This window comes from Argentina anserina, chromosome 6 (assembly GCF_933775445.1).
Source record: "Argentina anserina chromosome 6, drPotAnse1.1, whole genome shotgun sequence".
In the NCBI taxonomy this organism is placed as follows: Eukaryota; Viridiplantae; Streptophyta; class Magnoliopsida; order Rosales; family Rosaceae; genus Argentina; species Argentina anserina.
Window position 1 is genome coordinate 6646677 of NC_065877.1, and position 25448 is coordinate 6672124.

The 25448-nt window shown below is 36.0% G+C and overlaps 3 protein-coding genes across 3 annotated transcripts; all 3 read left to right on the forward strand.

The window, feature by feature from the left end:
- The first annotated feature begins 8234 nt into the window (after positions 1-8234).
- Positions 8235-9929, forward strand: LOC126800070 (7-deoxyloganetic acid glucosyltransferase-like). Its single transcript, XM_050527353.1, has 2 exons — positions 8235-8733; positions 8998-9929. The coding sequence occupies exons 1-2, from the start codon at positions 8241-8243 to the stop codon at positions 9927-9929; spliced, it is 1425 nt and encodes a 474-aa protein (XP_050383310.1). The 5' UTR covers positions 8235-8240.
- A 760-nt stretch (positions 9930-10689) lies between these two features.
- LOC126796752 (copper transporter 2-like) lies at positions 10690-12741 on the forward strand. Its single transcript, XM_050523489.1, has 3 exons — positions 10690-10832; positions 11901-11913; positions 12503-12741. Exons 1-3 carry the CDS (start codon positions 10695-10697, stop codon positions 12739-12741), a joined length of 390 nt encoding a protein of 129 aa, XP_050379446.1. The 5' UTR covers positions 10690-10694.
- A 776-nt stretch (positions 12742-13517) lies between these two features.
- LOC126799953 (copper transporter 6-like) lies at positions 13518-14298 on the forward strand. The gene has a single exon (XM_050527216.1). The coding sequence runs from the start codon at positions 13606-13608 to the stop codon at positions 14089-14091; it is 486 nt and encodes a 161-aa protein (XP_050383173.1). The 5' UTR covers positions 13518-13605; the 3' UTR covers positions 14092-14298.
- The last annotated feature ends 11150 nt before the right edge of the window (positions 14299-25448 follow it).

A 25448-nucleotide genomic window follows, 5' to 3' on the forward strand; every position in this document is an offset into this window, starting at 1 on the left:
AACTGATCTCATTTGATGTTAACAGCTTTATCAATAAATTGAAGTTCCGATAATACTAAATTTTTTATTTAGTTCATGATAAGCCAAAAATGGTTAATATGATAAAAATGAAACAAGTGGGAATAAATGAAATAAAATTAAAGGGAGATAATTGTGAAAAAGAAACAACTACCTGGGTAGTGGGAAGTTAAGAATTCTAAATCATGTTAATAATCCAACTACATTATTTGTTTTAAATTGATTGTGTAAAGTATGTGGGATATACACGGGTACATGCTAGTATATATGAACCAATGCATGTTCACTTGGCCACTTTTATACATATATGCTAGTATTCTACTACAAGTTTGTGGGTCTGGGACATAATTAAGGGGTATTTCACCACAAACTCAATTTTTAGTAGTTTTTTTTAAGAGAAACCCAATTTTTTTATAAGCACTTTTAAAAGAAACACACATATTATTTTTTACATTATTCATCAATTATTGCTCTCCACTTAAATTTAAATTACAAAATGTCACTATTAAATGCTGAGATACACCAGTGATTAGTGAATAAATAAATGATGCTCTTATTATTACATTAATTATAGATTTTCATAGTCCCTAAATAATTTCATTTTTTCTTTTGCTCATCATAAATTTAAAATAAAAATAATGAAACACTTCCTTATTACATATCTAAAAATCAGAAGTTTTTTTTAAATTTAAATCAATTTAATAACGAAATCACTTCATGGTGATATAAACTTTCTAATTTTTTGAATAATTTTTAACTTTCTATTTTATAGATAGATTTTGTTCATATTTCATCAATACAACCTATGTTTGAGGTAGATATATAAGTTTTTTTCCCCTATCTAGTAGGTTTTTTTAATTACAACCTAATGAGTAGGTATGTATCTCTATGGATGTTTATATCACTTCTAGGGATTTTTATATCAACCTATTTGTTATGTATTCTATCATGCCAAAAATCTCTTTCATAGGTTGAATGTGAAATTTATATTAATATGCATGTTTATATCTATTAAGTAACAATAGAGAGGAAAAAAAAGTTGAAACCTAGATTAACAGTTTACCATACAAAAGTTCTTGTACAATGATATAAAAAAAAAAGATTTGAAAAAATATATATGCATACATATTGCATAGATAACATACCTTATTCATGATTTAAAAATAAAATGAATGAATGATACAAGTACACAACAAGCACTACTACACACAAACACATCAATGACGTTTGAAAAACGCCATCAAATGTCTTTCATGGCGTTTTCCGGCACCATCCTTCGATGTTGTAGAAACCGGTGCCGTCCTTTCCCAGACACATCCATGGCGTTTGAAAAACGCCATCAAAAGGTATTCCATGGCGTTTCTAAAACGCCATAAAATTAATGGCATTTGTTAAACGTCATGGAATTTCTTTTTATGGCGCTTGAAAAACGCCATGGATTTTTTTTTTCAGTTTAAAAAAATTATAATAGATTTTCTGATTAAATACATAAACCAACTACTACATATATGTAGTCAACAAGACTACTTTTCATGTACATCAAAGAATCAATCTACATATTTTTAGTGTAATGTATATTGCTTTTTACAAATTCATGTTGCCGAAACCAGACTAATAAAACTGGTGGAGTTAAACAACAACAGCCTTGAAACTTGGTGGAGATTATCACCCTCATATTTACCAAATAGAGAAACATCAAATAATAAACAACTCAATTTCATATTATAGGCATATTATTGTACTTTTATGTATGGTTGTATGAACAATACAATTGCCAATAAATTCAGATGCCATTGACATTTTAACACTAGTTGCATAGTAGGATAGATTCGATAGAAGTAACAAGCAGAAGGGCAACAGTTACCTTTGCTGAATGAGCTTATGCTCTAGAACTCGTTCTTTCAACACTACTACATTAATTCCAATTACCTTAGCCTCGAGCTTACCAAATTTTAGTCTGTATAAACACAAAAACAGTATTAAAAGATGCAATAAACACTAAGTATGAGGTGTGTCTAAGATATAAAGCATGACCAAATAAGCACCATACATGTTCTGAATGCCTTAGAACAAGCAATCTACAATACTTTCAGTGTAATGTATATTGCTCTTTACAAATTCAAGTATATGTATGTTGAGAGAGAAAACTAGTTAACACATGATGTCTAAACTAGTTGTTCGAATGCTCAACTTTCTAGCAGTTACCAGCTGCCAAATTGGCAGAATGTGACCTACCTTAACTTACATTATCACAATAAAATTAGTCGGCATACTGAAAGTTTTAAGAATATCTTATATGAACAATAAATTACATACAACTAGTAAATTGGCAGGCATGATTTGAAACTTTTGAACAAGCTTAAAATGAAAATAACCTTTCACCGCCCACTACACAAACACCACAGGGACCTGCATGTTAGTGCAGACTCATCTTGATTATAGTGAATCAGTTTTAGAAAAAGGAATATTCTTGTCATAACTACATAAGCAACTGAGTTTTCCAATCAAAACGTGAAACTCATACATTCTCCTTATCCAATATTCTTGTCATCATAGCCTAGAGGCGAGCTAGTTCAATTCACTGTAAAATTAACCACCTATTTACTGACACCAACATCCAATAGTGTGGAAAACTGCTTACAATGTCTCTAAGCACTCAATTTATAATTTTAAGAAAAAAAATTTAGACATTTTTTCAACTGATAAACAAACAAGTTCATAAGACATGTAAGGACATATTATGAAAGCAGAAAAGGGAACACAAAAGTTAGAGGAAAATAATTAAAGCACCTGAGAAGCTTGACCCCTAACTTGAATTTATACCCGGCCCTCATTGCTTATGCGCCCCACTTTCAAACCAAGATCCCAAAACAATTAAACAAAAGTCAAAAAGAGATACTCACCAATAACCCCGAAATTGCAGACCGTAAACTAGCTAATTGATCACCTACTGAAACTCAAATATATAAATCCAAAGAAAAATAAAGACATACCATCATCTAATCTCACCAATAGCTACTCACCAATATCACCTATAAGTCTAAAATAAATAAAAAATGAAGCTGCATTAAACCCAGAAAAGAATGAACCCTAAAATTCTAGAAACACTGTAAACCCAGAAAATGATAGAATATTTACCTCTAAAGTAGACAACCCAGTGAACCCTCAAAACTCTCAGAGCTTAACAACCCAACAACTGCAAAACCAGATGCCCAATTGAAGCGAAACCAGATGCCCGCTTGGAATTTGATTTGAGTTCTTAAGAATTTGACTCCTACTTCTTCAAACTTGAGCTGCTGCACCAATTTTAACTCTTCTAGTCTATCGTCGCACTCAAACTTGAAGGTGAGGGACGTCGGGGTTGAAATTTCCAAGGCAAGAGAGGGACAGAGGAAGAGGGTGGATGATGAGGCTTCAAGAATCGAATAGGATTCTGAGTTTTGAGGAAAGGGAAGAGAGATCTGAGTTTTGGGTTTTTTGGATTTAGGTTTTAGTTTTCTGAGGACAGGGAAGAGAGGATTAGACGTATAGGATTTTTGGTTTTTAGTTTTTTTTTATGGCGAATCAGCGAATGTCCAATATTATGCGCTGATTCATTTTCTAATTTTTTTATTTACAAAGGAGGGGGATAAAAGAATATGACCTCCTATGTTTGATAAACTTCAACAAAGAGGATAAACAAAAGCTCAATCCGGCATGTGTATACCCACCCATGCAAAACCATAGATATAAAAACCCCTAACAAATAACAAACTCTCAGCCAAGAAACCCTTAATTAAATGATGAGATGAAGCTGGTAGCATTAACAGACAGTTGTGAGATACCAAGAATAGAGAAAATAGATATATCGTGATGCTTCTTGTAAGGATGAAAAGAATGCAGAGCAGACTCTCTGAACAAATCCAAAAGATGACGTTGGGCTTCCAACACATTAAAAATTTTACATTCGAAACACACCAGATTCCTAGTGATCCAAATAAACCAAATTGGATTACAGGCAAGTAGAAACCAAAGTCGATGTTTAGGTTTTGGGAACGTTGAAACACCAACACCATTAAACACTTCATCAAGGGTACCCAAGGCGAGAATGAATGAGAAAATAGAAGGCAAACTCATTTCCATAAAGCCACAATTTCAGAACAATGCAAAAGAAGATGTGTACCCGATTTCACATAACTTCCACAAAAGGAGCAACGAGTTGGAAGTGAAAAACCTCGCCGTTGTAAAACATAATCAGTTAGTAAATGTCCATGAAGAGCCTTACAAACAACAAGAGTTTTGTGGGGTTAAATTGCTTTACTCCATATCACTTTACCCAAATCTTTATGCTCACCATGATTTGAGAAGAAAACAAAATCTTATTTTGTTGTCAGAATTCTTGAGGAGGAGTGCGGCCATAAAAGAGTCAGATGTGTCTGCATCAGGCAGAGCAATGCGCTCAAATTTTTATGCTGCTTGAGGAATGAAGAAATAAAATCTATTGAGAGAACCCAATGAGAATGAACAATAACATCATTCACCTTAGCATGAAGTGGAATAGAGCCACTTACTCCAATACTAGTAGCAAGAGGCTCACCCAACCAATTATCTTGCCAAAAAGATATCCTCTTACCATCACCAATACTCAAATGCAAAGAATTTAAAAACATTGGACAAACTTTTTTGAGACCCAACCAGACTGAAGATCATCTTTAAAAAAACGAGCTCTAAGAAAAATAAAGGCTGGAGAGGAAGAAGAGATCATCTCCCAACATCTCTTTATTAGTAGAGCACGATTAGCCTTAAATCCTCTTTGGGTTTACAACAGTGACGCCAAGCAACAAGAGGCATGCCTATTTTCAAATGGTCTCCAGTTCAAAAAAAATTCTTGATCTAAGAGTGAAGGTCATGAAGTAAACAAGCCGGTCACTCATAAATTCTGAAAACTATAAATCAAAATGTCTTGAATCACTGACTGAATAAGTTGTACCCTACCCGCTTACGACAAAAGAGAACATTTCCAAGAGGACAACTTGCATCTCACTCTATCTGCAATGGCTTGAAAATACACCCTCTTGGGACGTCCCTAGAAAATCGGAACCCCAATGTATGTGAATGAAAAAGACCACTGCTTGACACCCAAAATTTTCCGGATAACAAAGTGTCTATGGTGAGCATATTTCCCAATGAACATAAGCGATTTAGATTTATTGACTCTTTACCCTGAATTCAAGCCATATTCCTCCATAAACTTCATTAGATTCTTCAAAGATCTCTTGGTACCCCGCATAAAAACCATAATGTCATATGCAAATAGAACATGCGAGGGTGGAGTAATACCAAGAGGAGCTGACAGTAAATCAGTAAGTCCATCCTCAACCAGCTTAGTGAGACCTCTACTTAAAACCTCTTCCGCAAGACAAAAGAGAATATGTGATAAATGATCTCATTGACAAACACCACGAGAACAAGGAAAAAACTCTTCCATCACACCATTAACTAAAATTGATAAGTGTGCAGACCCCAAAATTGCTTTAATCCAGTCACAAAAAGGATTTGAAAAACCAAAACCCTTCAAAACCCGAAGTAAGAAACCCCAATCAAGCGTATCAAATGCCTTTTGCACATCAAACTTAATTGCAATGTTACCGTCCTTACAATTATGATCTAGGAGGTTAATACATTCTGAAGTCAATATAATGGAGTCTGCAATAGTGTGCCTCTAAGAAAGCACTTTGGTTGAGTGAAATAATCCGAGTAGCAAATACTTCCCAAACGGTCAGCTAAAATCTTTGTGATAAGCTTAAAATTCGCCATAGCAATAAGACGCAACTACGTTACGATGTCTGCTACAGGGACTTTAGGAATCAAGATCATTAAATTGGAATTGAAGTGGAGAACAATGTATCCAGTATTGAAAAAACTATGAACAGCTTGGACTACCTCTACACCAAGTCACCAACAACTGACCAACACTTCATAAAAAAATTCCACCAAAACCATCTGGACCAGGAGAACTATTATGATCCATGAAACACATAGTCTGAAAATATTTCCTCAGATGTGGGAATGACTGTTAACATAACATTATCCTCAGTAGTCACGAGATTAGGAATTACCTGAGAAACTAGACCAGTGTTTCTTACAAAAGAATATGTTGTGAAGAGGCCAATAAAATAATTTACCACATGATCACTAATCTTTTTTGGGTCATCAATAATATTGTTTCTATCTCTTTTGGTTCTTAGTTCTTACTTCTAAGGGAATTAGCTTTTGTTCGGAAGTTGAGACCATTCAATGGCGTTTTCAAACGCCATGGTCTTTAAAATTGTTTACATCGTTTATAAACGCCATACAAAAAGTTACATCACTATTTTATGACCTTTTTAAAACGCCACTAACGTTCCAACAATTCGTGGCGTTTCCCAAACGCCGTCTTCATTTCACATATAGTCTGATTGAAATAATTAATGGCGTTTTAAAAAAAAAACCATTAAAAGGTACTTTTAATGACGTTTCGCAAGAAACGTCATCATTCAAATGTCATTAAAGACCATATGTGTAGTAGTGAAGTTTGAATCTCTCGTATAATCTATAAAAGTTGAAGTAGTGATTGTATTTTGAAACTTAAAAAAAACAATTTGGTGTGAATTTAACTTGAAAGGAGGGTCCATTATTGGATTTATCTCTAATTTTTTCTATAATTAGCCATTGTTAGAGACTTCATTCACGTCACACATAAAGGTTGAAATCACCTTTGAATTCCCACATTCATGGATTAAGCTGATTAAGTCGTGTGTGTGTGTATATATATATATATATATATATATATATATATAATTAAGTCGTGTGTATATATATATATATATAATCAAGTCGTGTGTGTATATATATATATATTTAAGAGAAAATAACTTTGTGCACGGAAGCATATCTTAAATTCATAATCATAATTTGAATGTAGTTTGATGGGCAACTGGGCTATAAGATCGAGATGAGTGACTTAGTGGCCAATAAAAAAGATCAGACGATCGAGTGAACTGTTGAATTCGATCTGTCACTGCATACTTCTTATATATACTCCAACATATTTGCACTACATACCTTAATGTCAGATTCAATCACATTGAGGGCTTAGCACATATAAATTAATAAATGTATGCACCCCGTCACATTTACGACTAACGACTGTACAACAGATGAACTTGCAGCGGAATGGAGAACCATACTTTTCCCCCGTTTTCCCAACTTGGACTGCTAATTTTGTCTTTGGTCAATATTTCGAATTGTCTTTGGTCAATATTTCGAATTGTCTTTCGTCCTCAATCTAGCAGTCCTACCTTCTAGCTTAATTGGACCGTTTCTCCAATCTCCATGTTCGATAGATTGGGACCTCGGGTCGACCATCCTATCAGAATTACAAACTTACGCACATCTTGTTCATGGGGATGTTGATTGAGTTGATCAGATCAGAACTGGCTTCCTTGTCGTAGTGTGCGACTCAAATCACGGAGTAACACAATGTCGTATTGTTCACAACGTTACATCGATCTTGCATGACCAACACCGATGGCATTCATCGTGCTAATTGCAAAGTTACCATTTGATTTGTTGCATTTGACAAATGTTTGTCGAACTGTACATGTAACAATGCAAATTCTTAGTTGCTACATATACTACGATCTGATAATTACGGTTTCTGTCATTCTATAAGTTGAGACTTGAAATCGAGTGGAGCGTATTATATATGCACATCATGGATCATCCCTCTACATTGTTGACAATGTTGAGAGTTGACAAGATTGGAAGGGTCTCCGTTGATCAGCATGCACCACATATGTTACGTAAGGTGCACGTTCTTGACCAGATTAACTATTGCTTCTCTAACATATTTGTGCATCAAACAACTTCTAACGGCATTCAAGTCAGCGACAACAATTTCTAGATTAATCAAAGCTGACTACTTTTAGGAATATTTATCAGCCAAATTACTCAATAGTACTGCTTCTATTTTACTTATGAATTCGCATGTAATGTTTAGAATTGGTTTTTAAAATAATCACGTCATGCAATGGGTTTGGAGAAGAATTGCCTGAAATACTACCTTTTCAACGCCGTGAAATTTTGAGTAGCTTATATATAGCTACTCTATCATATCCACCATCTCATTAGTACCCACAAACTTAATATCTGCAAAGTATAAGAATCAAAAGTAGAGGAGATTTCAAAAGCTTGTGAACTCAATGGAGAAATCTCAATCTCACGTAGTGATCTTTCCATTTCCACTACAAGGCCATATCAAACCCTTGCTATGCTTAGCTGAGCTTCTCTGCCATGCAGGTCTTCATGTCACCTTCGTCAACACCCGCCACAACCACAACCGCTTAGCCAACCTCCGTGCCCTCTCAACCCACTTCCCTACCCTCCATTTCGAGTCCATCTCGGATGGTCTTCCCCATGAGCACCCGCGTACTTTGGGCAGCGAGTTATTGATTGCATTGAAGACGTCCATTAAGCCTCATTTCAAGCAGCTGCTCCAGTCACCCCTTAAGGCTGACGGTGTTGCGTTGCCGCCGCCAACATGTATTATAACAGATGGACTTGTGACTTTTGCCTTTGATGTTGCGGAAGATTTGGGGTTACCTATACTTAGTTATAATGTTCCATGTGCTCGTTACATGTGGACTTGTCTTTGTCTTCCCAACCTCATCGAACAAGGCCAGCTTCCTTTCCCAGGTGACCTACTGTTATGTTCTGTTTGAATCAGATCGAACCTATTCTTACATGAACTGCATCTATATAACAAATTTGAATGAGAAATGGTTTAAGTTTGCATACGGCATCAAATAATTTGAAGATTTAAGTGATATAACATGCATGTGTTGTTTAACATGCATGAAGAGCTAGATTTAGGATACAAATCTAACATTGATCTCTAAAAAAAAATAAAAATTCATTGATCTCTAAACATATAATATATATCTTTTTAATTATGAACAGATGACGACATGAATGTGGAAATTACTGGCGTTCCCGGCATGGAAGGCCTCCTGCGACGAGTAGATTTACCAGGTTTTTGCAGAGTAAAACAGTCGAGCCATCCTGGTCTTCAATTTGCCATTAACGAAACTCAGACACAAAAACGAGCTTCGGCGCTAATCCTCGACACCATTTACGAACTTGACGCTCCATGTCTGTCTCATATGGCCAAGATGTTCCCCAAAATTTACACGCTCGGCCCTCTCCACTCTCTCCTCAACTCTCAGATCGGTGACGTCTCACGATCCTTAGCATCTCATGGCGGTCTTTGGAAGGGGGATCCAAATTGCATGGAGTGGCTCGACTCTCAGCCAAACAAATCGGTTCTTTACGTCAGCTTTGGAACCCTAGTGACCTTGACACGCACCCAAATCATAGAATTTTGGTACGGTTTGATCAACAGCGGGCACCCGTTCCTGTGGGTTATACGGTCCGACATCACTTCGGGTTTAGATGGAGACTCGATTCCTATGGAGCTTGAAATTGGGACCAAAGAGAGAGGGTACATAGTGAGCTGGGTCTCGCAAGAGGAAGTCTTGGCTCACAAGTCAGTGGGTGGGTTCTTGACTCATAGCGGATGGAACTCGACCCTTGAGAGCATTGTAGTAGGAATTCCAATGATTTGTTGGCCTAATTTAGGGGATCATTATATCATTAGCAGAACTGCTAGTGAGAAGTGGAAGATTGGTCTTCAGTTGAAAGAAAACTGTGACAGAAAGGATATTGATGCCATGATAAGAATGTTGATGGAATCTAAGAGGGGAGAGATCCAGAGCTCAATGGATGCAATTTCGAAAGTAGCTCGTGATAGTGTTGCTAAAGGTGGATCTTCATACCACAACTTGTTGATGCTAATCCAAGATATTGAGAACATGCATGGAAGAACAAAGTGAGAGGGCTAGGGCTTAATGTACGTGTGGTTCCAAGTTATTATATCCTTTTTTTTAATTCTATCCTTTTTTTTTTAATTCTATCCTTATTTGCTGGTTTAAGTTAGCTTTGATAAGTCTTTAGTATTCTATTGTTTGTGCTAATTGCTTTTGTAATAGATTGACAGCTGTCAGTAGTTAGTTATAAGCTGAATTGAGAGCAGCTCTTGTATATATTGGTTTTGCTATTCTTTTCTTCTCTGTAACGAAATCTGGTAGATTAATACAAAGAGCTTTCTCTATTTCTTCTCTCTCAAATTCTCAACTTCATCTTCGAACCCTAGATTTTCTGAAACCATGGCTATCAAGCTTTTCTCCTTAGAATAAATCTGTCGCTTATTTTTTTTATGTTATTAATTGTGTGTGCTTAGCCAAACACATGATAATGTTAGGTTGTTTAGGACAAAGACAAATTATTAATTACTAGTTACGACATGCATGCATGCTCGTACTCGTACAGGCTAAGTAGATACAACAATTCTTTTTGATATCCTTGGTAGATGAATAAGTACCGCGTAAGATCCAAAGTAATATTTGAAAATATAAGCTCCACGATCCACACCAAATGGCATGGGCATTGTTTAGCAGCTAGCTAAGCCCTCGTAATCACCACCCTTTCTTCATACGTAACGTTGCTTCTTCTCTTCTCTTGTTCGTTTCTATTGAGCTGTACTATATAACTATCAACAAGAATTCTATCTACGTACGCCCAAACAGAAATCAATCAACATGGATATGAACATGACGATGAACAATGTGACGATGGATATGACCATGCAGATGAGTTTCTACTGGGGCAGAGACGTCACTGTCCTCTTCCCTAAGTGGCCTGGAAACAGCCAACACAACTCAGGCATGTACATATTGGCTTAGGGGCGGATGTAAGTTGTAGGCTATCTAGACTTAAGTCTAGACAAGATTTGCTCCCAAAACCTCATATATATATATATATATATATATATATATATATATATATATATATTTGTAAAGTGACCGGTTTTATGACATTTAAAACATTTCGTTTTACTTTTATTAAAATATCTTTTCTTTGAGTAAGATTTCCGGTTTTTGTTCCAATTTTTCTTTGGCTTATTTTTTGAATAAAATTTGTCTGGTTCAAAATTTTCTCTTTTGTGAAAATATGGTTTGTGACGACTAGATCTTGAATGATGAATGAGTTTATTGGATGACTTTCTTCGTCTGGAGGGAGGTAATGACGGTAAACTATATTATTCGCAAAAATTTCCTAACTCATACTTGGCAATGTTCTTTTCTGATTTTAGTTGAGAATTTAGTTTCATATCAATACACATTTTCATGACTTCTTTCTGTATAACTGTAATTATGTTTACATAGGTTAAAGAGTCATAATTAATAAATCATGTTTCATTACTGAGGATTTGTCTAATTTTATGTGCAAAAAGTTTGGGAAGACAAATATATATATATATATATATAGTTTTTATTCAAAGTGAAACTTCACTCTGGAATTACAAGTGAAGTTCCAATTTTGACACACTTTTCAGTCAAATATTTTCACTATAAGTGATTTAATATTTAGGTATGCTATTCAAGATCATCTCTACAAAATTTAATCTAATTCGGACATCGTTAAGGTATTGAAATTAGAAAAAAAATCAATGAATGAATTAAAATTGTTCAACGTAAACCGTTCGTGTAAATCTCAATTTTGAAAGCTCAAACCATTGTCAAATTGGATGAAACTTTGTAGAGATGATCTTGAATAACATACCTAAATATTGAATCGCTTATGGTGAAAATATTTGACCGAAAAATGTGCTAAAACTGGAACTTCACTCTGTAATTTCAGAGTGAAGCTTCACTCTGAATAGAAACTATAACTATATATATATATATTCCCTCATATGAGATTATATCATGCTGATTTTACTTCATATGAGTTGTTTGCTTTAGATATGGAGTGCGGGTATTTTCTAGTAGATATTCAGATGGATCCAAGATTTGCCAACACAACATTTGTATCTGATTTGTGTCGGCGGTTAGTTGAGTCAAGAAAATTAGCATTATTTCCTATGATTTATAGATTGATTTGTCTTGTTTTGACTTTGTCAGTTTCTAAAGCAACAACGGAGAGAATATTTTCATTTATGAACATCATAAAAAATAAACTTTGAAACAGAATAGAAGATGAATTTCTTAATGATTTAATGGTTCTCTATATTGAAAAAGAACTTGCCGATAGCATTGATAATGGTTATGTGATTGCAGAGTTTGAATTGAGCGGGTCTCGTAGGGTACGTTTTAGGTAGCTTATTGTTGCGTATAACGCTTTGATGCTTGTAATTTTTAATTCACAAGGTTTAATTTTATGTCCCCATCGGTCTATGTTTTGATTGAAAGTAATAAAGGCGTGAGGATGAGTCTCTCATTGAGTTCCAAACCTCAAAAAAAAAATTTTGGTGTCCTCATATAAATTAGCCTAGAAAACTTTGAATTTCTAGATCACCACTGTATTGGCTCTTATTTTGTGTTTTCTATGGCCTTTGCCGTTGAAGCCCTCTCCGTCTGGCCGATTATCAAGCAGCTCAGCAGAAGTCCAGTAGCGGCAGGGCTAACTCAGGCTTCTCTTCACGCCCTTCGTGTCAGCTTAGGTTACTTTGTGATGCTCGCCGTTATGTCCTACAACATTGGAGTCTTCATAGCAGCCGTTACTGGCCACACCGTTGGGTTCTTTGTCTCCAAGACTAGTGCTCTTGCCAAGTCTTCAGAGCTCGAACCTTCAACGAGCATTTGAATTTTACTATTCAATGCGTGGATATAATATATAGTGCTTTACGGCCTGTACCTTTTTTTTTATAAAAAATTTCAATTAAGTAACTAATACCTTCATTTAAGCTTCGTACGTTCAACATACGAGTAGAGCTGTTATACATATATAATGGCTAGGTTCTCTAATTCGGTTATATTCCGTCTTTTTATGTTCATTTCAAGAAAAACTATTAGGCCATTAATCATCTCTGACTGTTGTGGATGTCCGTACGGTCCGCACCGTGTCGATTCGGCGATTCTGGCGACCGGCAACACACAACTACAACGCGGATGGTGCCGGCTGTGCTCCTCCACTCTCGGCGCTGCAACTCTGGCCAGCACAGATAGGAGCACCGGGAGGGAGAACACGGTCGGTATCATCCGCCCCGTCGTTGCGCATTGCCGGTCGCCGGAATCTCCAAATCCGCACCGTGCGGATGTTGGCAACTGAAACTTTATATATATATATTATTTGTTCCTAAAACTTAATTATATTAATTCCATAGTTCATTTCAAAATTTCAACTATACAATACTACCCATTGCCCCATTCCTTTCAATCACCCTTCTCAACACCAATAAACCTCCTTATATAATTATTTTCTCCCACATCAAAAAAGGTTCGAAGAAACAAACAAAGACCACGTCAAATAAAATAACAGAAGAACCTGAGCTACCTACATCAGAAGGCCACTACCCCTGTCATCAACAACTACAAAGTCGTTGCTTTCCAACTCCTCCATTTATACACATTTCTATCAAAACCAAGCACTACCTTAATTCACCATGTCCATAGCCACCTGATCATCCTAGTAAGCTCTCTTTTCTCTCACACGCTCCCGAAACCTGAAATGTCTCACGAGGTACACGATGAAGGTGGTATGCCGATGCCTCCGATGGCGATGACACCACCGTCGACAAAGCCCATGGGCGACCTGAGCAACACATCTGATTCTTCCATGATCATGAACAAGAGCCTCTACTGGGGCAACGACGTCATTATACTCTTCTCCGGCTGGCCTGGCCACGACCACCCCGGCATGTATGTCTTATCTCTCGCCTTCCTCTTCCTCCTCGCCATCGCCGTCGAGATTCTGTCAGTGGGTCCTACTCTGAAGCCAACCGCAACTCCTCTAGTCTCCGGGGTTACTCAGACGGGTATATATGCCCTGCGCACCGTTTTGGCTTACTTGGTCATGTTATCTGTCATGTCTTTCAATGTTGGAGTCCTCATAGCCGTGGTGGCTGGCCATGCCCTAGGTTTCTTTGTCGTCAAGGTTCGTGCGCTTAACCACCTCGCCAGCCAAGCCGATCCGACCGATTCGCTCAAAGTATGATCGATGATGAATCAGAGTGTCTTCTTTTCAATTAAGTGGCTCCAGTTTTATATTTGGTACGTTGTGGTTTGTTTGTTACCTTTTGTATCATATTGCTCATAGCTCGTCTGGTTCTGGTTGTCTCATTTATGTAAGCTTTCTTGTGTGGAACTTTTCGTTGTTGTTGCTGTATCATTTTCTACTTATTTATGCGTGCTTGTTGTGCTTAGTGTTGTAATTTTGGCTCAGTATCTTCACTTTCTTGAGGCTAGCTTATAAAGTATAATTAATTTGCATAATTTTATTGAAAGTCTTGCTGTACGCAGTGCGTGATAAAGCCATTGTTGGATTCTTCTGCTGGTGATGTGTAAATTTATATTTATTATTCAGTTCTTTTCCACATAAGACACCTGTCGGGATCTAAATGGATTTCGAGTAATTATTTTGTGTACCAAAAATATCATGTAACACTGTCATGTGGTATACCCAACTAATTATATTATTCAATAATATGGTAAACATGCACATGGTAAAAAAAAATTATTCAAATATAAATAATCAATCAGAAACAAACACAGTAAAAATTAACTAATAACATTAAAACCCAGTTTGAGATTGTTGTTTTGTGAGCATAATTGCTTTTAAATCTGCTGTTACATGAAGTAGATGAGGTGTTTAGTAAACTGTTTTAAAAAGTGTTAGTGAGAACAAAAATCATTTTTGAGTGTTTGGTAAATTATAAGTATAATGTGCTTTAAATTGGTATAATTACCATAATGGGCATATATGTTATAAGTTATAAAACTATTATTTTTTATAATTACTTGGCTATTAAGTTCTTTAACGGAAAAGTTAGAACTTAAAACTCATTATACATATATAAAAAGACTTTCCAACATAACTAGAACAAGTTATTACACAAAATATATTACAGCTAATAAAAAAGAAAATTAAATGCTAATTAGATGCATCCATTAGGCTTTGTGCAATTGTGTTTCTTAACATATCTATTTCCCGTCTACCCTAACCATCTCCTCCATCTTCATTGTCCTCAATATCATCTTCACCAATATCTTCAAATGAGTAATCTTCATTATCATCAAAATCAGGATCTTGGTGAGCATATATTCTTATGTAGTTATGAAGAGCCATTGTAGTAATAACTATCTTCACTTGTTTTTCATAAGGAAAGCTTGGCATGTCACGTAGAATACTTCATTTTTCTTCCATACCCCAAAAGTGCGCTCAATAACACTTCTAAGTTAAGAATGTGCATGATTAAATATTTCTTTGTGACCAGTCGGTTCATCACCTCTACGAAAATGTGGAAGGTGATACCGTTAACCTTTATATGGTCCTAAAAAACCTCTCATTTCGGGATATCCAGCATCAACTACATAACATTCCTACAATAAATTGAATATAATGAATCATTAACCATAATATAATTAGATTACTATTTTTCATTCATACTAAAAATATATACCATTTGGAGGTTTTGGAAAGTTCGCTCAAGGGTTGCGTAGTGCCGATAAGAAGACTCTACTATCATGGGTAGTGTCTTCCCTCCCTGCACACACAAATGTGAATTGCATGTTGAAGTCGCATAACGCCATCACATTTTGAGTGGGGATGCCTTTCCTACCAATGTATGGCACTTGATCACAAGGAGAAATTGAAGCTTGAACATGAACACCATCAATTGCACTAATACAATCCTTCAACATAGAATTGAATACTGATATGAGCATACTTATATGATATGCAATCTTTAAAAGTTATGCACCAATTCTAAAATCCTACAATTCTATGTTTGTTGTCACTTTCAAGAAGTAAATATATTGATTAATGTTAATATATAACATTAAAACATTATTGAAAACATTATTCTTACCTTAAAATGAGGCATGTACCTTGAGTCTCTTTCGATTTCTTTCGGGGTGCTTCGGATGGCTTTATGAGCACCTTTTCCATATCATATAAAATATCTAGCATTCTATCAAAGTATGCTAATCGTCTCACCCGAACGTTGAAAATGTTCTTGTGTATTCCTATTGGTCTCACCTCCTCCCAAAATATATAGAACCATAGTTAAAATTTCAACAGAGCATATGTTCCTTAAAGCCTTCAGTTTCCTCTCTATATCATTCAGTAGCATATAAAAGCAATCATTTTCCATCCTAAATGCATTATAGCACCTTGTTTCATTGTCATTTAACACTTCCATCAACCAAATGTGACTTGTGTGAGAGCTCGTCATGCATGGAGTTTTCATTACATACTTTTCGAGGTACACTTGTATAAGCCTACCAGTTACACATATAATTTTGTCCATCTCCAGAATTATTCATATATGCAATAACATTAAGAAAATCAAACAAAAACAACTATTAAGGAAGAGCATTACCATTATAAATTGTTACATATATATGTAACATCAAGTACTATAACTCATCCATTATATATTGTTGCATATATTAGTACCATCAAGTAATATAACTCATTATTATAAATAACTAGCACTGGCATCAATATCATTATCAATGATGATTAAATAATGTTAAGTCCAATATCATAAATCTGGAATATATTAGCAAGCAAACATAAAAAAACAACCAGTAGCATCAAAAAATGAAAAACAAAGTACTTGGCCATCAAACCCTTAACAAAGTACCAACTCTTAACAAAGATGGAATAAATTCCTAACGAGGACCCTAACACGCCAAGTTCACATTACAAAAGAAAGAACAACCTTTTTTTTATTAAGAATAAAAAATTGGAGCTTGAGATCAGGATTTGTCATGATAGAAAACATCTCTTGTTTTTCTTGAGAGCAAAACAACTCGGTTGCAAGCCACCACAACTTGGTACTATTTCAACTCTTGGTAAAATTGCAACAACGCGCATCACCTCTTGAATGCTAGTTCCTTGTGCACTTGTAGGGACTGATGTAGTTGTACTCCTACTCTTAAATACATCAACAAGATGATCATTTTGCTTAGCTAATTTTACTGCCCCTCCCACCTTTTATTTCTTCCTCTTTCCCTCTCCTAATATTGCCTTGTCTTCACTGGTACCAGTTTGCTTGGCCATAGTTGCTCTCTTTTTTCCCCTATCCAAAGCAGATTTTGGACAAGCTCTAGATCCTCCTTATCATCGTTGATAGAACTGACATGCTCAGAATGCTCGACAATCTCTTCAACATCGAGAAAAGCCGAGGGAATGATGATTGAATCACCAAGAGTTGTGCTGCCCTTGAACATTTTATCATACATTTCCATCATTTCAGGACTAATTCCCACATCACGAAATCTATGGTATTCTTTATTCTCCTAAAAACAGTAATGAACACCAATTAATTATAAAACAACATAATTGATACTATATAAAAATAATTTCAGAAATATAAGTTAAGAAAACACACCGTAAATTTTCTTTCCCACCACTTAGCCGTTGCATCGACAGTCTTCTTAATGGGATCCCATCCAATACCAGTTTCATGTCGCATTAAAGATGTCCACAATCTCCACTCACCTTTAAGGCTATCCCACTTGTTTTTCAATTGTGTTTTATCATAATCCCTCCCGGTTAACTCCTTAAATGCTTTGATAACATTTGCCCATTCCACTTTATCAAAATGTGTACCAGATCTATTTCCCTTAGCCACTTCCTTGACATCTATCTCACAAAATTGTTGTACTAAATCATCAGACCATGATGTCTTTTTTTTTTGCCTTTCCCTCAGTTTTAGTGTTTGTGGCTTTCTTCTTTCCCATATGATATATGGGAAACATAATTAAAAATAGCAATCTTCAGTGCACGAATGACACAACTATCTTAAAACAAACTCCATACATATATCTTTAATGAAAGAAGCAATAATCGATCTGTATGTGTTGGAGTTCTTAGAAGTAATTCCAAATAAAAGAATCTCAAAGAAGAAGAATAACATCAATATGCATATATGGTAATACACAACCATATCCATACTAATTAAAAAAGATAAAGGAAAAGCAATCAAATTCAGAATTTTGCTAACCCAACAACTTAAGAACAATAATAATCAAGAAGAACAACAAACTCTTAAACCCAGATACAACAATAATCATAATCAAGTACAAAAACATTAATAATTAAGAACAATATTTGTACTAAATAGTTAGGTATATTCAAGTTGGGGTTTACCTTTTTCAGTTCTGAGATGCTATCAAGATTATGAGGGAGGAATCAGAGAATGTTGTTCTTGAGTTTTTAGAGATGAGGGACTTGATGGCAAAGTTCCTCTCTGAAACCAATTGAGGTAATGAAACGAGCTGGTTAGAGAAATAGGGTTTTATGGCATTTTAATTGTAATTTTAAGTCAAACAGCAGGGGCAAAACATGGTTTAAAATAAAATTCATTAAATGAGCTCCATGTTTTTTCGGAAGCGATTCTCAAAGCACCCAGCTTGCTGCTTCTTCTAAACCAGCTTCCTAGCTCATTGCTTTCTCTAAAATTAATTTTGTGAGTCTTACCAAACGCCATCAATTTTCACCCATAATTACTTTTGACCAAAAAGCATGGCTCAAAAGCAATCTCAAACTTGCCCTAATATTGTGTTTGTTTCACGGATTCTGGGAAGTTGGAAAGGAATATCACTGCTAGGAAAGTTGGGCGGAAATTTGTTCCTCTCAGTTTTCATGGGAACCACTTTCCTAGCATTAATTACATAATATTTAGACAACTCTGCCCCAACCAAAATATTATATTTCCAAATTTACCCGTTAAACTATTCGCATTTGCCTCACTTTCATGAGTTCCGTCACAATAGTGCCGCAAGAAGAAACAAGTAGTCCATGCCTTCTTAGGGTGACTGGGGCGAGTAATGACTATTTTATTTCTTCTTCTTGGCAATTAGAGATAAAGATGCTGGAGATTAATGTTGGCTTGAGTTCTCTTTTGCTTTGCTTATGAAAAATCACAAGGGTAAAAATGAATATTTGACAATTTTTCTTTCATTTCCCTTCTTTTCCTTTCAGCACTCATTTTCTTGTTTTACCAAACACAAGAAAAGAAACATGATAGGAATTCTAAATTCCCTTTCCAAGGGAAAATACAAGGGAAGTGAATTCTTTTTCAACAACCAAACGTGGTATAAGAGTTATGTCACATGGACTATATACCGGGTATATATAAAATTACATCTCAAAAAGAAAAACTTATATGAAAAAATATACGTTTATCTATAGGAACAAACCTTTCATTATGCGAACTATGCCTCACTGTCTTGGAAGGCAAGACGAAAAGTTAAAAACTAAACATTGTTCACATCACTATCTGAACGTATACTATTTTTCCTGTAATTTTGTGTCTAAAGTGGTCGAATGACTTTCGTTTGCTGATTGGTGATGGTATAGTTACAAGAATTTGGGAGGTTAAATGGCTTCCTTCACCTTGGCCTTTCCGAGTTGTGACTCCCCGTTTCATGGAGTAATACTAGAGTTTGTACTCTAATGTTGCGGCCATGAGTGTGGGATATGAATCTAATAAAAACCAAGTTTCTTCCTTGTGATGCATAGAAGATTTTATCTATCCCTATTTGTGAGAAGACTGGAAATGATGTTGCAATTTGGCATTATACAAGTGATGGACACTATACTCTGAAGTCTGGTTATTGGCTGGGAATGAAGATTAAACAGTTGAGTATAAGCACAAGCAGTTGCAGCGAGAATGGTGAAACAAACTCCAAAATTATCTGGAGTATAATTTGGGAACTTTCAGTCCCTATCAAATTCAAGCTTTTCCTTTGGATTGCTTGTCATTCATTCTTGCCATGTGTTGAGCGTTTGTTTAAACACAAAATTTGCTCAACGGATAGGTGTGGAAGATGTGGAGGGGCCAGTGAAACTGTTTAGCACAGTCTATGGGAATGTCGTTGTTTTGTAAAAGTTTGAAAACATACTTGGTTAGCTAGAGTGGTAAAACAATGGAAGATGTAGTCATTTGAGGACCTCTTATTTAGAGTTGCCGAGGAAGGTACACGTAAGGAGTTGGAGTGTTTCAGTTTGCTGTGTTGGTGGATTTGGAAACAAAGGAATGAAATGATTCATGGGAAGAGTTGTCCCAGATTCAAACTCATATTCACCCCTCCATCATGACTGTAACAATTGATGAAAGGCATGTTGTTTTACACAAGTTAGTAATGTTCGAAATCCCCTCTTGTTTTTTGATGGGGCTATGGATAAAAATAATGATAGAGTGGGAGTTGGAGCTGTTGTTTTAAGTTCAAATTTTAATTTGTTGGGTGTTTTATCAATTCCTCTTCCATATCCCCTTCTCCCAAAAGCTTATGAGGCTTTGGCTTTATGGCATGGTGTGGAGTTTTGCAAATCTTTGGGGTTGAGGAGAATTACTATTAGGGGTGATGCTTTAAATGTTTTGGATGGGCTGAACTGTAATAGTTGGGATCTCAGCGACATTGGTGGTGTTTTGGATGCAGTTCGTGAGATTCCATCAAGTTTTGAGCTCGTTTCTTGGAAGCCTGTTAAAAAACGCTATAATGTTATTGCTAATCAATTAGCCTGAAAGACTCTGCCTTTAAAGGAATGTTGGTTCTGCAATGATAAGGGCCTAGCTAGCTTCTTATTTAGTTGCTAGTAGTTAATTGATGTACTGGGGTTCTTTGTTGAGAATATTGAAGTTATTAATTTCTCTTTTTCAATCAAAAAAAAAAAGTGGTCAAATGACTTAGAGTCACGAAGACATAGCTGGGCCTACAAAATGGAAGAGCACTGTATTTTACAGTTGGCTGGAGGTAGAAGACAAGCGGGGTCTTAAGTTCAAAATTGTATTGTACAATTATCTTTTAATCCTTACTCCAGCTGATGTTTGTTTTTTGAGAATGTCCACCTGATGTTTTTTTATGAATACTACTACATAATACTCTGTAATTCAGCTTATAGTTGACCGGGCCATATGTCAGTGTAGACTTTGATGATTACGATTGATGTAGAACAAGATGGAAAAACAAAAATAGGGCTCATAGGTCGGTATAAGTTATTTTGTTTGGGGCTCATTAACACTAGAGTTGTAATTGTACTGTTGGAAAATGGTTAGGAAAACTATTTAAAAACAAATTTCAATTGATTAATTTAATTAATTTAAATTTATAATTAATCAAAGATGAACATAGATTTGAGTTCTCCATAATGAGGGCTACAAGATCATATGTTTGGTTGTGTAATTTGGTTTGTGGGTGAATAAGAAATTGTCACTCAAAGATGACTACTTAGAATGAGGGAAAGGTGTTTGTCCCACATTGGAAAAGAGAAGTGTTGAAAAGACTTTATATATATAATCCATTGTGTATGGATTGTAATGTGTGTAAGCCCCCTTATACCCTCTAAAGCACGCGCAGGGGGGTGGTGCAAATCCCAGGTCACAAGGGAAACTCGTGTATGCCCGTGCGACCTGCGGACACGAATTGCATTTCCGAAAATTCGGTTTTGACTTTTCAAATTCTCTTGACTGTTCAAATTCTTCTTTTGTAACAACTGTGTTAGTTATGGAGAATTATAACATAATTGAAATCAGTGTTTGTAACATATGTAACTCATATATGTTATGATTTTTTAATTTCTATAACAGCCATCTTATTCATTGCTGATTACAAATCCTCACTGTATAAATAGCCACCATCATTTCTTTGTAATCCATCCATTTGAAACACAATCCTCTCCCACTCTCAAAGTTCCTAGCTTTTCTCTGGTGATAGAAAGAGGTACATTTCGAGTTTGTTGAAAGTTCTAGTTAGTAGTGCAACTTTCTAGAATTGTTTAGTCGTTATATCCTGGGAGACAAGCGCTAACCATCCTTGCACCGGTAGAGGAGGCGTAAACGTCTTAAGGACAATGTGGTATCACACACGTCTCGACTAGTTCTTTCATCACCAATCGTTCGGTATTTTGATTGAATTTCTTTACGTGTTATTCGTTATTAGAGTTACATGTTTAATTTCTGTTTTATAATTATTTATAATTCAGTTTGTTAAATTATATATGCAATATATCACTGTTATTCTAACAATCTTAAGACGTTTATTTTGATATTGCTTATATAATTTGTATTCGATATTTTTCTACATATTTCCAAGAAAACTTACACCTTGTGTGTGTGTGTGTTTCAGTTTCCGAAAATGACTAACGGAGAAAATTCTGGAAATGGCAAGGGATCTTTGGTACCAACCAAGGTTCTAAAAAACGCTAGGCATTAATCGGGCGGACAGCTAAAAACCAGCGCCCAGAGGATTAATCGGGGATTAATCGGATTAATTAGGGATTAATCGGCGGCGGCCCTAGGCGGCGATTTTTAGAACACTGGTGCCAGCTGTGCATGTTGCCCCCGTTGTACCTGTCTCAGTATCCCATGTGGAAAAACCTGAGAAGTTCAACGGTTTGCATTTCAAGAGGTGGCAACAAAAGATGATGTTTTATCTGATCACTCTGAATCTGACAAGAGTTCTGACGGAGAATGCTCCTGAGTTCAAGGAAGATGACCAAGGTGATCAAGCAAAGATTGCTGTTAGGAATGCATGGAATAATTCTGACTACTTATGTAGGAATTATATCATGAACGGTCTAGCCGACTCATTGTACAATGTGTACATTAGCATGGGAACAACATAGGAGCTATGGGAATCCTTGGAGAAAAAATATAAGACCGAGGATGCCGGCACCAAGAAGTTTATCGTGGGCCGCTTCCTTGATTATAAAATGGTGGATTCAAAAACCGTGATGAGTCAATTCTTTGAGATTCAGCTAATCCTGCATGAGATTCACGCTGAAGGAATGCAGCTAGGTGAAAGTTTTCAAGTGACATGTGTTATTGAAAAGTTACCACCTGCTTGGAAGGACTTCAAGAATTATTTGAAGCACAAGCGAAAGGAAATGACCATGGAGTATCTAGAGGTTAGGCTTCGCATTGAGGAAGACAACCGAGGATCCGAAAATAAAGCATGGATCAATGGCGTGTCTGCCAAGGCAAACATGATGCAACATGGTCAAGTTTCCAAAAACAAGAAAGGCAAATATCAAGGGTCCAAGCTGGGGCCGAAATGAGGCATCTCTAAGAAGCCAAGGTTTGAAGGCAAGTCTTACAACTGTGACAAGACTGGTCACAAGTTTGTCGATTGTAACAAACCGAGGAGGAACAAAAAGAAGGAGGCAAACCTGATTGAAGCCGTCACTCAGGAGGTTGCTGACATGAACCTCTGTTGTATAATATCAGAGGATAGCATGAAAAAAGTCAGTGATTATTACTGGGGACTAAATGACTTAGAGCTATGGTATAAACAAGTCAAGTTTTTTGATTGATCTGTACAACTGAACTGAAATTATCGAATAAATTGATGTATGTTCTTAAGGGTTTTATGAGTATAAAACTCAGTGTTGACAAATGTGTTTTGTCTGAAATTGATATAGAGCCATGGGTGGTGGATTGTTTATTGTCAAAAACTAGTTATTACACCTATATGAGTCTTCCTAATTTATGGTAATGAAGAATATAATATATGTCAATTAACATGCATAAGTGTGAACTTGTGTAGAGACAAAACTGACTAGATCATCTTTCCAAAGTGTTGAAAGAAACATTGAACCCCTTGATCTGATTCATACAGATGTGTGTTATTTAAAATCAACGTTATCTAGAGGGAATAATAAATATTTTATTACCTTCATAGATGATAGCACAAAAAATTACTATGTGTATTTGCTAAAATGCAAGAGTGAGCCTATAGAGAAGTTCATTCTCTATAAAAATAAGGTTGAGAACCAACTAAACAAGAAAATTAAGGCACTAAAAAGTGACCGAGGTGGTGACTATGAATCGCCATTTGCTGAGACTTGTGCTCAGAATGGGATTATACATCAAAGGTCTGCTTCATACTCAACACAATCGAATAGTGTAGCAGAACGCAAAAATCGTACTCTAAAGAATATGATGAATGCTATGCTACTCAGTTCTGGGATGCCACCCAACATGTGGGAAGATGCGATTCTCACGGAAAATTACCTTTTAAATAAGAAAAAAGAGAAAAATCCATATGAGTTATAGAAATGGAGAAAACCATCCTACAAATACTTAAAAATTTGGGGATGTTTGGCAAAAGTGAAAATTCTTAAACCTAAAAAATGTGAAGAATGAGCCTAAAACGGTTGATTACATCTTTATTGGATATACACATAACAGTTCGGCTTATCGATTCCTAGTCCACGATTCGAATATTCCTGAAATCCATAAGAATACGATAATGGAATCGAGAAATGCATCTTTCTTTGAAAATGTATTTACACGGACATCTAGAGAGGAATTTAATTCTTCTAAACGGGCCCGTGAAAACAACCGAGCTGAAACTGATGATGCCCAGGATCAAGAATCTGAGTCGGAGTCTGAATCTGTGTCTGAGGCTGAGGTTGAACCTAGACGAAGTAAAAGGGCAAGGACCGCAAAATCCTATGGACCTGACTTCCTGTCATATATGGTTGAAGGTGATCCATGTACCTTTAGAGAGGCAGTAAGCTCTATTGATGGTCCTCTGTGGAAAGAAGCAATCATGCCCAGGATCAAGAATCTGAGTCGGAGTCTGAATCTGAGTCTGAGGCTGAGGTTGAACCTAGACGAAGTAAAAGGGCAAGGACCGCAAAATCCTATGGACCTGACTTCCTGTCATATATGGTTGAAGGTGATCCATGTACCTTTAGAGAGGCAGTAAGCTCTATTGATGGTCCTCTGTGGAAAGAAGCAATCAAAAGTGAGGTTGACTCTATCATGCAAAATCACACTTGAGAATTAGTGGATTTGCCACCTGGGTGTAAGTCTTTGACTTCTAAGTGGATTTTCAAAAAGAAATTAAAAACTGATGGGTCAATAGACAAATACAAGGCTAGACTTGTTATTAAAGGCTATAGGCAAAAAGAGGGTTTGGATTATTTTGACATTTATTCTCATGTGACGAAAATAACCTCCATACGGATGGTACTTGCAATTGCAGCGTTGCGCAAACTTGAAGTACACCAAATGGATGTAAAGACGGCTTTCCTAAATGGAGATGTAGAAGAAGAAATCTACATGGAACAGCCAGAAGGTTTTCTGCTCCTTCTCAGAGTAAGAATGTGTGCATATTGGTTAAGTCATTATATGGCTTAAAACAAGCACCAAAACAATGGCATGAGAAATTTGATAATGCCATGATCACCAAAACAATGAAGGTGATAAGTGTGTATATGTCAAAGACACTGAAAATGGATATATCATTTTATGTTTGTATGTGGATGATATGCTTATCGTTGGGAGCAACGATAAGATGATCAAGTCCACTAAATACATGTTGAATTCTAAG

What these genes read in the sequence shown, in the direction of transcription:
- LOC126800070 (XM_050527353.1), top strand. Translation starts at nt 8,241, where the DNA reads ATGGAGAAATCTCAATCTCACGTAGTGATCTTTCCATTTCCACTACAA. An exon ending in AGGCCAGCTTCCTTTCCCAG is followed by an intron (nt 8,734 to 8,997) that starts GTGACCTACTGT and finishes AATTATGAACAG; the next exon opens with ATGACGACATGAATGTGGAA.
- LOC126799953 (XM_050527216.1), top strand. Translation starts at nt 13,606, where the DNA reads ATGTCTCACGAGGTACACGATGAAGGTGGTATGCCGATGCCTCCGATG.
- LOC126796752 (XM_050523489.1), top strand. Translation starts at nt 10,695, where the DNA reads ATGGATATGAACATGACGATGAACAATGTGACGATGGATATGACCATG.